Source organism: Temnothorax nylanderi, unplaced genomic scaffold (assembly GCF_030848795.1).
Source record: "Temnothorax nylanderi isolate EJ_2023f unplaced genomic scaffold, tnyl_v1.0 TNYL_tig0268_pilon, whole genome shotgun sequence".
Lineage (NCBI taxonomy): Eukaryota > Metazoa > Arthropoda > Insecta > Hymenoptera > Formicidae > Temnothorax > Temnothorax nylanderi.
In genome coordinates this window covers 92,881-106,128 of record NW_027249330.1, presented here as the reverse complement: position 1 = coordinate 106,128, position 13,248 = coordinate 92,881, and the positions used below count along the sequence as shown (strand labels likewise).

At 38.7% G+C, this 13,248-nt stretch overlaps 2 protein-coding genes across 5 annotated transcripts in view; one reads left to right on the top strand and one right to left on the bottom strand.

The window, feature by feature from the left end:
- The window catches only part of LOC139780231 (fatty acid synthase-like), a 113,267-nt gene that overhangs the window by 34,101 nt on the left and 65,918 nt on the right, over positions 1-13,248 (bottom strand). The window lies entirely within an intron of this gene.
- LOC139780232 (uncharacterized protein F21D5.5-like) lies at positions 11,969-12,596 on the top strand. Its single transcript, XM_071718770.1, has 3 exons — positions 11,969-12,325; positions 12,419-12,480; positions 12,567-12,596. The coding sequence occupies exons 1-3, from the start codon at positions 12,053-12,055 to the stop codon at positions 12,568-12,570; spliced, it is 339 nt and encodes a 112-aa protein (XP_071574871.1). The 5' UTR covers positions 11,969-12,052; the 3' UTR covers positions 12,571-12,596.

Genomic DNA, 13,248 nt, shown 5'->3' with positions numbered 1-13,248 from the left:
AAAAAGTCGTGACAAACTGAATGAATTAAAATCACAGTCCTTAAAAATACAATGTAGCTACAATATATATACATATATATATTTGTATATATATTGTAATATATATATATATATATATTAGGGTGATTCAAAAAAACCTTCTTTTTGTATTTTTCGCGATACACCCCAAAATATCAAAGCTTACCTAAAAAAAGAATTTTCCTCAAAAGGGGAGCAAAATCGAACAAGTTTTAGAGGTCGCTACCAGCGATTTTCAATATTTTCGATTAAAAAATCGGTTTTTTTTCAAATATTCAAAATTGCATAACTTTTCGAGTTTTAATGATAGAGGCATGCAATTTTCAGAGAATCTTCGTCAATTTATGTAGTTTATGAATATTGAGTTAAAAAATTTATTTTCGGAAACAATTTTTTTACGTTTCTTTTGTTTATAATAAAAAAATAATTGTCTATAACTAATAGGCGCCAGCGATCTGGGATTTGGTTTTGATTTTAAATTACATCTGGGTAATCCAAAAACACATTTCAATAATCAAATGCTTGAACATCGGTGAATTTGTTGCTAAAAATTTGTTTAAACAACAAATTCAAAAAACCACGTTACCCGTAATGTAGAAATAATGCATGTTATAATCTTTATTTAGGTGTTTGTATTGCATTCCAACTTTTGTTGTTAAATTTAAGTTGATAGAATAATAAATTATCCAAATGCTACATATTCATTGAATGAAAATAAATTTTTTAACTCAATATTCATAAACTACATGAATTGACAAAGATTCCCTGAAAATTTCATGCCTCTATCATTAAAACTCGAAAAGTTATGCAATTTTGAATATTTGAAAAAAAAACCGATTTTTTAATCGAAAATATTGAAAATCGCTGGTAGCGACCTCTAAAACTTGTTCGATTTTGCTCCCCTTTTGAGGAAAATTCTTTTTTTAGGTAAGCTTTGATATTTTGGGGTGTATCGCGAAAAATACAAAAAGAAGGTTTTTTTGAATCACCCTATTGAATATGTAGCATTTGGATAATTTATTATTCTATCAACTTAAATTTGACAACAAAAGTTGGAATGCAATACAGACACCTAAATAAAGATTATGACATGCATTATTTCTACATTACGGGTAACGTGGTTTTTTGAATTTGTTGTTTAAACAAATTTTTAGCAACAAATTCACCGATGTTCAAGCATTTGATTATTGAAATGTGTTTTTGGATTACCTAGATGTAATTTAAAATCAAAACCAAATCCCAGATCGCTGGCGCCTATTAGTTATAGACAATTATTTTTTTATTATAAACAAAAGAAACGTAAAAAAATTGTTTCCGAAAATAAATTTTTTAACTCAATATTCATAAACTACATGAATTGACGAAGATTCTCTGAAAATTTCATGCCTCTATCATTAAAACTCGAAAAGTTATGCAATTTTGAATATTTGAAAAAAAAAACGGATTTTTTAATCGAAAATATTGAAAATCGCTGGTAGCGACCTCTAAAACTTGTTCGATTTTGCTCCCCTTTTGAGGAAAATTCTTTTTTTAGGTAAGCTTTGATATTTTGGGGTGTATCGCGAAAAATAAAAAAAGAAGGTTTTTTTGAATTTCCCTAATATATATATATATACTAGCTGGTTACCCGGGCTTCGCCCGGGAGTCGTTTTTCTTCAAACGACTTTATTTGTGTTTCAATATCCATAATCGAAAAAAATTCCTTTATCAGTTCGGATACCGATTCCCAAAAAGATTGGTAACGAAAAACTATACAGTTTATAGCACTCCCCGGGAAATTCTACCCCTGTTTTATATACAATTCTTTAAGATTCGATCAATTATTTCCCGAAAAATTGAAAAAATTTCTGATACCGGTTTTCCAAAAAATCGGTAACGAAAAATTATACACTTTATGGCACTCCCCGGAAAATTCTACCCCTGTTTTATATACAATTCTTTAAGATTCGGTCAATTATTTCCCGAAAAATTGGAAAAATTTCGGATACCGGTTCCCAAAAAGATCGGTAGCGAAAAACTATACACTCTATAACACTCCCCGGAAAATGCGATGCTATATGCATCAAGTATAAATTGACATCTCAATTTTCCTGCCCTTTTAAATTGGCTAAATTCGACTCTTGGTGCCAGCAGATGAGCATAATAATCCATTTGACTTATCTTAAATCCTGGATATTTAGGATTATCTGATTTAAGTTCTGAATGCCATCCATCGTTACCATATGGATATAACAATGGATAACACATTGGGTCACATCTTTTGTCCAAAATTGATATTTGTTGTACATCGTTCGAATTTTTATTATAAATCCTAATGTCTCTTTCAAATGGAGGTTCACCATCTACATTCTGAAAGACCACAGCTATTTCATTAGCTTGTGGAGCATTGTATCTTCTTTGATCATGTTGAGGATCTTTTCTAAATGACAACATTAAATTTATTGTTTTATTGCCTATTGGATTCAGATCTTTTTCAACTTGACGCATCATCTTGAAAGTTTTTGCAAATTCATTACATTGAACCATAAAACATGACAAATCTTTCATTATTTCTGGATCACATTCTTGATTAGCTTTGTTATTCATTCTATAATTTACAGCTTCTTCTGTATCTAAAAAGTAAAGTTGTGCAAATCGCGGAGCTTGCCCATCCGCTGGGCGCATTGCCATCGAGGTCAAATGATGATATTGCCCATGAATTTTCAAACAATAAGGAGCATTGTTCACAACATCCAATGGATTTCTATTTCCCGGGGCACCCATGGAAGCCATAGCTAAAGCGCTGTTATATGAACGAATATTACTAAGGAAATTTTTTGATGCATAATTATTTCCCATGTATAATTCTGTAATAAAATCAGGACAATTTATTGGTTTTAATTTAAGCTTGCCCTTTTGGCAACAATATGTAAATTTTCCATCTTTAGATTTTTCACATGCAAAGTTTAACGATTTGCAAAATTGACATTCTACATTCATTTGACCAAGTGTATAAACTGGCACATTTATTTCATGTCCCTTGGAAATTAGCGCAATATGATGATTTAATTGTCTAGCTTGGTGCCTTCCCTGAGCATGTCTCTGGACATCAGCTTTGAGTCGTTGAGTCCTTGCGTCATCATTTTCATTGACCCTCTGCTGAGCATGTCTCTGAGCATCAGCTTCGAGTCGTTGATTCCTTGCGTCATCATTTTCATTGACCCTCTGCTGAGCATGTCTCTGAGCATCAGCTTCGAGTCGTTGAGTCCTTGCGTCATCATTTTCATTGACCCTCTGCTGAGCATGTCTCTGAGCATCAGCTTCGAGTCGTTGAGTCCTTGCGTCGTTATTTTTATTCCCCCTATGCTGAGAATTTCTTTGAGCATTAGCTTCAAGTCGTTGAGACCTTTCCTCCGAACTTTCAATTTTGCGCATTTGTCGTAAGCGCTTACTTTCGCGACTCACTTTAGTCAAATTTCGATATTTTTTCTTTTGAGGCATAATTATTTACGTCGTACCGTATACATAAGTATTTATACGAAATATTATATAACAATACGTAAATAAATAACAATACAATTATTTTTCAAATATAATAGTTTTCAAATATATAATAATTATTCTTTATATATAGATTAGATATTTAAAAAAGAAATTATTTTATTTTAAAACAATAATATTGCTCAAAGAGCAATCAGAATAAATACATCAGAATAAATAATTATCTATAGATATAATCTATATATCTAAGTACCGTTTGTTAGTCTGTCTGACCGCGAACTACTTATTTACATTAATAGATCGATTTTCTTAATAGATCTTTTCTTTCTCTTGCTTATTCTGTTTTATTAATTTTTTATATAGGCGCACAGCAGCCTTTTTTACAGGCGCACAGCAGCTCTGTATCGGCGAATAATAGACGTTTTTTTACAGGCGCACAGCAACTCTGTATCGACGGATAGTAGCCGTTTTTTTACAGGCGCACAGCAGCCCTTTGTCGGCGCACAGCAGCCGTTTTTTAAAGGCGCACAGCACCCTTTTTCATACAGGCGCACAGCTGCTCTGTATCAGCGCACAGCAGCCTTTTTATATAATGTATTTTTTATATAACATATATCTAAAAAATATTTTTTTATACATAAAAAAATGTAATAAAAATTTATTTATTAATGTAAAAATATCTATTACAAATATTTAAACACATTTATTACACACTGAGAGAAATGTTGAAGAAAGTTTTGTTGAAACAACCAAAATTTTGTTACTGTAACAAAATTTTGGTTAATTTTGGTTGTTTCAACAAAACATTTTTGTTACTGTAACAAAATTTGGTAGTTTCAACAAAACATTTCTCTCAGTGCATTTAATAAATATTTAAATACATTTATTCCATCACCATGGTAACTTTTTATCACCAATATTCATATTATACGCGTACTACATCTTCAATTGTTTTTGGAGCTGTCCTGCATATTTCTTCGAATATAATAGTAAATAGTGTATACAATATCGTTTAAAATGCCTACAGAGGTCGAAGGAAATAGCGAAAATGCATGCACTTCACAGGAGCATAATGTAAGTAAATTTGAATTTTATAGAAAGAGCATAAGAGAGAGAAAGAGAAAGAGAAATGACAGAATAAAAGATAGAAAATGATATTAAAAAAGAGAGAGAAAGAGAGAAAGAGAGAGAAAGAGAGAGAGAGAGAGAGAGAGAGAGAGAGAGAGAGAGAGAGAGAGAGAGAGAGAGAGAGAGAGAGAGAGAGAGAGAGAGAGAGAGAGAGAGAGAGAGAGAAAGAGAGAGAGAGAAAGTTAAGAGAAAAAAGAAAAATATCGGCTCGAACTTCTGAGCCGAACATATACTCATAAATGTCACCAAGTTTCAAGCTAATCGGCTTCTCACATTCAAAATTCAATCTCTTTTTCGAGTTGTTTTTCTTGAACGGTCGCTGTACAAAGATGCGAGCGAGCAATCTCAAAAATTAAATTGAGCCTGAGGGGAGAACCACTAATGTGGTATATAAAGAAGTTTTAAAATAGAAAAAAAAGTCGTAGATATTTTTGGAGAATTTTAAAAAGAAAGTATGATAAAAAATATAATGTTCGTAGAAGAGAGAAAAACATGTATGTGAAAGACATCATGCCTATTTGATATCTAATATCTATTTTATATAAATTTGTATGGGAATTAAATGATGGCAATTAAACCCATCCTCGAAAAACCGGTTTCCAAAAAATCGGTAACAAAAAACTATACACTTTATGGCACTCCCCGGGAAATTCTACCCCTACTTCATATATTTTTGGTAAAAATTCGATCCACTAACGAATGAGATTCGGTCAATTATTTCCCAAAAAATTAGAAAAATTATATAAAATTTGAAAAAATTTCGGAACCGGTTTCCAAAAAGATCGGTAACGAAAAATTAACCACGACATTTTCATCCCCGGAAAATTCTACCCCTATTTCATATACTTTTGGTAAAAATTTGGTCCACTAACGAATGAGTAGTTCGCGTACATACAGACAGACAGACAGACGGACGTGACTTATATATATATATATATATATATATATATATATATAGGACTTCCGTTTCCGGAGCGACTGAGGTGACAGGTGCGAAAGTGAGCGTGAGGAAAGCGAAGTGAACTGAGAGTACAAGGAGGCAGAGGAGGGAAAGTGTGACGGAGCGAGAAGGTGTGAAGGCAGGAGAGCAAGGAGACGAAAGGGGTGAGTGGTGGAGTAACAGGTAAAGGAGAACTAAGGGTAGGAAAGTGGCAAGGCCAGAGGCAGGTTAGGCACGAGCAATAGGGAGAGTAGAGGGGCGTCGCGGTGGGGGAGCCGAGCCACGTGCGGCAGTAAGCGCGCGCGGCAAGGCACGAACGTACGAAAGTGGGTGTAGAGGGGCGACTGGACGGGAAAACTAAGACACGGCAGAGCATAGAGTATAGTATAGGATAGGTAAAGGGAGAAGAGAATAGGAAAGATAACGAATAGGAGGGTCAAATCAAGGTAGGAGCGGCGGATGGAGCAAGAGAAGGAAGTAAGAATAGAGAGTGAACAGCAAGAAGGCAAAGAAAAGAAGGGAGAGGGCAAGGGGGAGAGGAGGGCAAGGGGCAGACCAACAAAGGCTGAAGAGCTTGGAAAACTGAGAGGGAGAACGGATAGCCTAGGGTCGGTCTTAGATTACTTTCAGAAAAGGAAAAGAGAAGAGGAGGAAGCAAAGGCGAGAGCAGAGGAAGAGATCCTAGGAAGGTTCAAAGAAACAAGGAGGGTCTACAGATCACCGCCAGCGAAGATCAAAAAAGGAGAAGAAGGGGAAGGAAATATGGAGGCAGAAGAGATGTTCAAGGAGATATTAAGGAAGATGGAAGAACAAGAGAAAGAAAGGAAAAAAGACAAAGAGGAAATAAAGAATGAAATCAAGGGACTGAAGGAGGAGATGATGAGAAGGGAGGAAATATGGAAGAAGCAGAGAGAAGCGCTGGAAGAGAGAGTAAAGAAGCTAGAGGAGAAGGTGGAGGGAAGAGAGAAAAGATGGGAGGAGAAAATAGGAGAGAGGAAGGAGGAGAGAGAAGGGGAGTCAGGTAACGAAAATGAGGAAGTGGTGGAGAGGATGAGAGAGATAGAGAGAAAGTTGGAAAAGAATAAGAAGGAGGAGAGAAGAAGAAATTTAGTGGTAAGGGGGCTAGAAGTGTGAAGGAGGGAGGGAGAAGACAAGAGGTGGAAAAGCTATTGGAGGGAATGAAGGCCAAAGTAAAGGTGTTAGAGGTGAAGAAAATAGGGGGGGATAGGGAAAAAGGAAAGGAAATGGTGCTGCTGAAGCTGGAAAATGAGGAGCAAAAATGGGAGATAATGGAAAAAAAGAGGAGTTTGGCAGGACGAAGGGAGAGAATCACGGAGGACTTGTCTTGGGAGGAAAGAAGGACGGATTGGATATTGAGAGAGATAGTGAGAAGAGAGGGTGGAAGGGAAGAAGGGCTTGGATTAAGGCAGGTAGAATAAGATTGGAAAATGTATGGTGGAGATGGGACGTGGGAGAGGGGGTATTAAAGGATGAAAGAGGAAGGGTAAGAAGGGAGAGCGGAGGAGGAAAAGAGGAGGAGGGAGGCAAACTAGGAGGGGGAGGAGTAGGAATGGAGACGGGGGAATAGGAGGAGGAGAAGCTGGAGGGGTGAAAGTCGGGAAGGGAAATGCGGAGGTTGGAAGAGAAGGGGAGGGGGGAAGTAAAGCAGAATGTAGAATCGTATTCTGGAATGTAGCAGGTTTGGAAAATAAAGATAAGGAGTTCTGGGAAGGGCTGAAGAAACAGGACGTCCTGGTCATGGTAGAGACGTGGATAGGGGAAAAGGGTTGGGAAAAAATAAGAGGAAGGCTGCCAAAAAGGTATGAATGGGGAGTGCAATTGGCAAGGAAAAGGAACAAAAAAGGGAGAGCGATTGGAGGGATGATAATGGGTATAAGAAAGGAGTTAAAAGAGAAGGGAACGGAAATAGTAATAGGCAGGGAAGAATTGATAGAAGGAAAGGTTAGGATAGGTAACGAGAACTGGAGTATTGTTGGGGTTTACGCAAAGAAAGAGGAGATGGAAGATATACTACAGGAGCTGAGACTAATAATGGAGAAGAAAGAAGAAGGAAGGTTTACGATTATTGGGGGAGATTACAATGCAAGGACCGGCCAAGAAGGCGGAGGAATAGAAGAGGAGGAGGGGGCAGGACAGCGCGGAGGGGGAAGAAGATCAAAGGATAAAAAGATAGACAGAGAGGGGAGGCGGCTGATAAATAGCATAGAAGAGAGAGGATGGGAAATCTTCAATGGCAATGTGAGAGGAGACGAGGAGGGGGAGTTTACTTTTACGGGGGGAAGAGGGGACACGGTGATCGACTATGTGATAGGAGAAGGAGAAGTAGGAGAGAAGGTAGAGAGTATGACAGTGGGGGATAGAGTGGACTCGGATTATCACCCCCTGGAAATAGCCTTAAGGAGGGGGAAAGAGGGAGATGGAAGAAGGAGGGAGAAGAAGGGAAACAGGGGGATATGGAACGAGGAAGGAGCAAAGAGGTTCATGGAAAAAATAGGAGCGATGGAGGAAAAGGCGGCAGATTTGAACAAGGAATGGGAAGAAATGGAGGCAAGAATAAAGGAGGCAATAAAAGGGGTGGAGGAGGAGATGGGAGGAAAGAGGGGGAAGGTAGAATGGTGGGATGAAGAATGTAGAAAGGCGAAGAAAGAGGCAAGAAGAAAATTAAGGAATTGGAGGAAAGGAAGAGGAGAGGGTGGAGCGTACAAAGAAAAGAGGAAGGAATTTAGAGAGATGTGTAAGAGGAAGAAGGAAGAAGAGAATCAGAGATGGGAGAGAAAGGCGGAGGGAGCAAGGAGGGAGACGGAAGTATGGGAGATAGTAAATAAGGAGAGGAAAAAAGGAGGGGGATTGAGGAAGGAATAGAAGAGGAGGAATGGAAAGAGCATTTTATGAAGCTCCTGGGAGGAGTGGAAGGGAGGGTGAGGATGGGGAAAGAAGGAAAAAGGGAGGAAAAGGAGGGAGAAGAGGAAGAGGAGATTAGCCTAGAAGAAATGAGGAGAGCGGTAAAGAGGTTAAAGGACGGAAAAGCTATGGGTAGGGATGGGATACCAGGAGAGGTCTGGAAGCGAGGGGGGAAGGGGCTGGAGAGTTGGGCATGGAAATATATTAACAGGATATGGAAGGGAGGGGGATGGCCGGAAAACTGGAAGGAGGGAATAATTGCGCCAATTGTAAAGAAAGGAGAAGGAAAAAGAGCGGAGGAGTATAGAGGTGTGACAATAATGCCGTCGTTATACAAGGTGTACACGGCTATTCTGGCGGAGAGGTTAAGAGAGGAGACAGAGGGGAAGAGAATAGTACCACAGAACCAGACAGGTTTCAGAAGGGGGATGGGAACAATAGATAACATCTATGTGTTGAACTACTTGGTGAACAGAAGGTTAGAAAAGAAGGGGGGAAAATTGATAGTATGTTTCGTGGACCTTAAGGCGGCGTTTGATTCGGTAGATAGAGGAGTCTTAATAAAAGCAATGAGAGAAAGGGGAGTAAGAGAAGGGCTGGTGAGGAGAACGGAGGAGTTGTTAAGCGAGACGAAAAGTAGGGTAAGGGTAGGAGACGGAATGGGAGAAGAGTTCTGGACGGGAAGAGGAGTAAGGCAAGGGTGCCCATTGAGTCCATTGCTGTTTAACGTGTTATTGGCGGATATGGAACAGGAAATGGGCAAGGTTAAATGGGGAGGAGTGGTGTTAGGAGGTAGGAGGGTATATACTTTGGCGTATGCGGATGATATAGTGCTGTTGGCGGAGGACGAGGACCAAATGAGGAGCATGTTGGAAAGATTGGAAGGTTATCTAAGTAGGAAGAGATTGGAATTGAACGTGGGGAAAACAAAGATAATGAGATTTAGGAAAGGAGGAGGGAGGGACAGTAAGAGAAGATGGAGGTGGGAAGGAAAAGAATTAGGAGAGGTGAAGGAATTTCGATATTTAGGGTACATGTTCCAAAGGAATGGAGGACAAGAAGCGCAGGTAAGGGAAAGGATCAAGAAGGCGGCGGCAGTGATGGGGAAGATGTGGGGGATAGGGAAGAGGAGATTTGGGAGAGACTGGGGAAAAAGATTGTGGTTATTTGATAGACTGGTGTGGACAGTAATGGGATATGGAGCGGAAATATGGGAATGGATAGAAAGGGAAGGAATGGAAAGATTGGAAGAAAGGTATATCAGATGGGTACTGGGAGTGGATAGGAGAACGCCATGGTATCTAGTTAGGGAGGAGACGCAAAGGGATAAGCTGAGAGGGAGGGCAGGGATGAGAGCATAGAGATTCGAGAGAAAACTAGAGGAGGGTAGAGGAAGCGAATTGGCAAGGCTTTGCTGGGAGGAGGTGAAGAGAAAGGAGAAAGAAGGGAAAACAAGATCAAACTGGGAGAGAGAAAGAGGAAAGTTTTTTGAAGGCAGAGGTGTTGAATTGAAGGAACTGGAAAAACTGAGACAATACGAAGAAGAATGGTTCCACAAACTGTTCGGAGGGGACAAGGAAGTACAAAGAAGAGAGAGATGGGAAAGGATCGAGGGTGCGGAGTATAACAGATGGTACAAGGTGGTAAAAGGAGAGGGCATTCCGGGGTATTTGAAGAAAGGATGGGGAGAGAGCAGATGGAACAGGGTGGCGAGATTTAGATTAGGAAATGAGATGAGAGAGAACAAATACTGGGAAACGGAAGAGAAGAAGAAATGTAGGTTATGTGAACACAGGGAGGAATCATGGGAGCATGTGTGGGAGGAATGTAGGAGATGGGAATCAGGAAGAGGTAGCTGGCAGGAAGCGGTGGGATGGGTGCTAGATGAGGACGGAGGAGGGGAGGAATGGATGATGGAACTAGAGGGGGAAAAAAGGAGAGGAAAAGGGGGGATGGTGGAGACAGAAGAAGGAACGAGGTGAGGGAGAGGGGGAGTAGGGGAGAGAGTGAGGAGGAAAGAGGAAAGAAGAAGAAAGAGGAGGTGATTAAATTAAATTATTACAGATTACCTAGGACTAATCAGGATGGAGGAAGAAGGAAGAATAATAGCTGAAGCGGTGGAAAGGATTATGGAGAAGAAACTAAAGAAGGTGGAAAAGGAAAAGAAAGAAGTGGAGGGAAGGAAAGAGGAGAGAATAGAGGAGCTAGAGGAGAAGGTAAGGAAGATGGTGAAGGAGAAGAAAGAGGAGGAGAGAAAGAAGGAGGAGAGGATAGAGGAGCTTGAGGAAAAAGTGAGGAGAATGAAGAGGAAGATAGAGAGAATGGAGCAAAATGGAGGTAAAAGGAAGAGGGAAGACAACGAGGAGGGAGTAGGGGTAAGGAAGAAATGGTGGGCGGGGGTGGGTGAGAGTAGTGAGGAGGAGCAAAGGAAAAGAAATGTAATATTAAGGGCGGAGAAGGAGGTATGGGGGGACAAGGGCTCGAACTGGGAGAAGGTGAAGGAGGTGTTTGCGGAAGGACTAAGAATAAGGTTACGGTGAGAGAGGTGTGTATAGTGGGTCAAAGAGGAGCATGGATAACGCTTCTGGTGAAGCTGAAAGACGAAGAGGAGAAATGGCGGGTGATAGAGGCGAGGAGAAAGGCTGGAAACAGCTTAGGAGTGAAGATAGACGAAGATAAGTCGGTGGAAAGGAGAGACAGGGAGAGAGAGGAGAGAGAGGAGAAAATGGAAGGCTGGCTAAGGAAGAGATCGGGGAGATCAGAGGAAGAGGAAATTTCCAAGGATTTGGAAAGGAAATTGCTGATGGAGCCGGACGAGGATAAGGGGGAGGGAGGGAAGAGGGATTGGAGTGAATAAGGATGGGACGAACGGGAGGAAGGCCAGGGAGGGGTACCGACGCAAGAGAGGAAGAGAAAGAAGACAAAGAAGAACATGAGAAAGAATGATTTAGTTTTGCGATTTGAGTATTTTTGATTTGACTATGTTTAAGTTTTCGATTTTGCTTGTAGAGGTTTGGGTACGTTCCTCGTAAAAACAAAACGCCTTGTAAACCCCATGGGGATATGCAATAAATATACATACATATATATATATATATATATATATATTACAATCTGTTGCATAATGAATCAATTGTACGATGAAACAAAGTTATTTATCTGGTTATAATATTTACAGTCCTTTGAATCTGAATCCTTTAAACAAAATTGGACAATTCGTTGAATCTAAGTTTATCAGATTTTATCTTTCTTCCTATTTTTACCCGACACTGTATACTTGTCGTAATTTTTCGTTGGATCAAAAGGTTTCCATCTACTCGCTGGAAAAATGTGTTTGTTCCTCTTGTACCATGATCTAATGAGAAAAAATAAAAAAATAACATAAAAGAGAATTATACAAAGTATTCTTTTAATGATAAATACCTAAGTAAAACTTTTCCGCATGTGATTCCTCGATTTCGACAGAAGCATCGTGCATAACACGAATATCATCGTGAACGTCAAATGTGAACAGAGGCCCGCTCTTTCCTGGTGCTTATAGATATCCATTAACAGGTGGTACTTATGGTCGGCAGTCCAGACTCCGGAAAATCGCATTTTGCAAAGAATTATCTGAAGGAATACGGATACGTCAACAGAGACACTTTAGGGAGCTGGCAGAAGTGTATTGCCGCAGTCCAACAATACTTGAATCAAGGAAAAAGTATAGTTATAGACAATACCAATCCCGATCCAGCTTCGAGAAAGAGATACATTGAGGTAGCCAAGAAGCGCAATGTCTCGGTCAGATGTTTCGTCATGACGACAAGTATAGAACACGCGAAACATAATAATAAGGTAATCGGAAATTAACATTAACCGTCATCGTGTGAAAGAATCGTATGAAGTGATGTTTCCGAAAATTCTAATCGATTTATTATTATATTACAGTTTCGCGAGTTGACTGATCCAAGCCACATTCCAATCAACGAGATTATTATCAACTCCTACGTGTAAGTAGATTTTAGATATATACATCTCTACTCAAAATTATTTATCTTTGGATATGTAATTATATTTTGATGTTACTCCTTTGCAGATAAATGGTCGACAGAAGCTTACAATGTACTTATTTTTAACAATATTTCTATATGTAAGTATATTTGATGAACCAATAAATGGTAAACATAAATTCAAAATCTTGCTAATAGTTATATGAAATGACTGTTTTATGATAGTTCAAACATATATACATATATACACACACATATTAGATTTTATAATATATTATTAAAAATTACAAAGTGCAGTTTTCTTTATTTTAATTATGTTTAATATAGAATATTCATAAATAAATCCACGATTTATCTTTTATGTCCTTTTCCGATCGTTTCCAATAATCTCCATTCCGTTGTCATATTTACGTGATATACATACGTGTAGCATGTTGATTCAAGCAAATAAGACTTTACCTTTGTCGATATACTTGTTACTTAACTGTTTGAATCTGTTAATTGCATATTCGTAGATAAAATAGCAAGTCCTATCAAGCTTATCCATATATTTTCTAAGAGTAGCAATTTTGAACGATATCATAATGATAAAGATACAAGACATAACGAGAGACATTTTCGTAAAACTCACAAGTGCTTCAAACAAAAGAATTTGAATTATTTTTCTAATTGAATTGACAAATGGATAATAAAAATATAGCATCGTATATTATAGATAGTAGATGATACGTTATGTCGATACGTTATGTCGAGGCGGAAATTCCAAAA

Excerpts from the sequence above, each read along its gene's own strand:
- LOC139780232 (XM_071718770.1), top strand. The coding sequence starts at position 12,053 with ATGGTCGGCAGTCCAGACTCCGGAAAATCGCATTTTGCAAAGAATTAT. Across the intron at positions 12,326-12,418 it reads ACGCGAAACATAATAATAAG|TTTCGCGAGTTGACTGATCC; the intron begins GTAATCGGAAAT and ends ATTATATTACAG.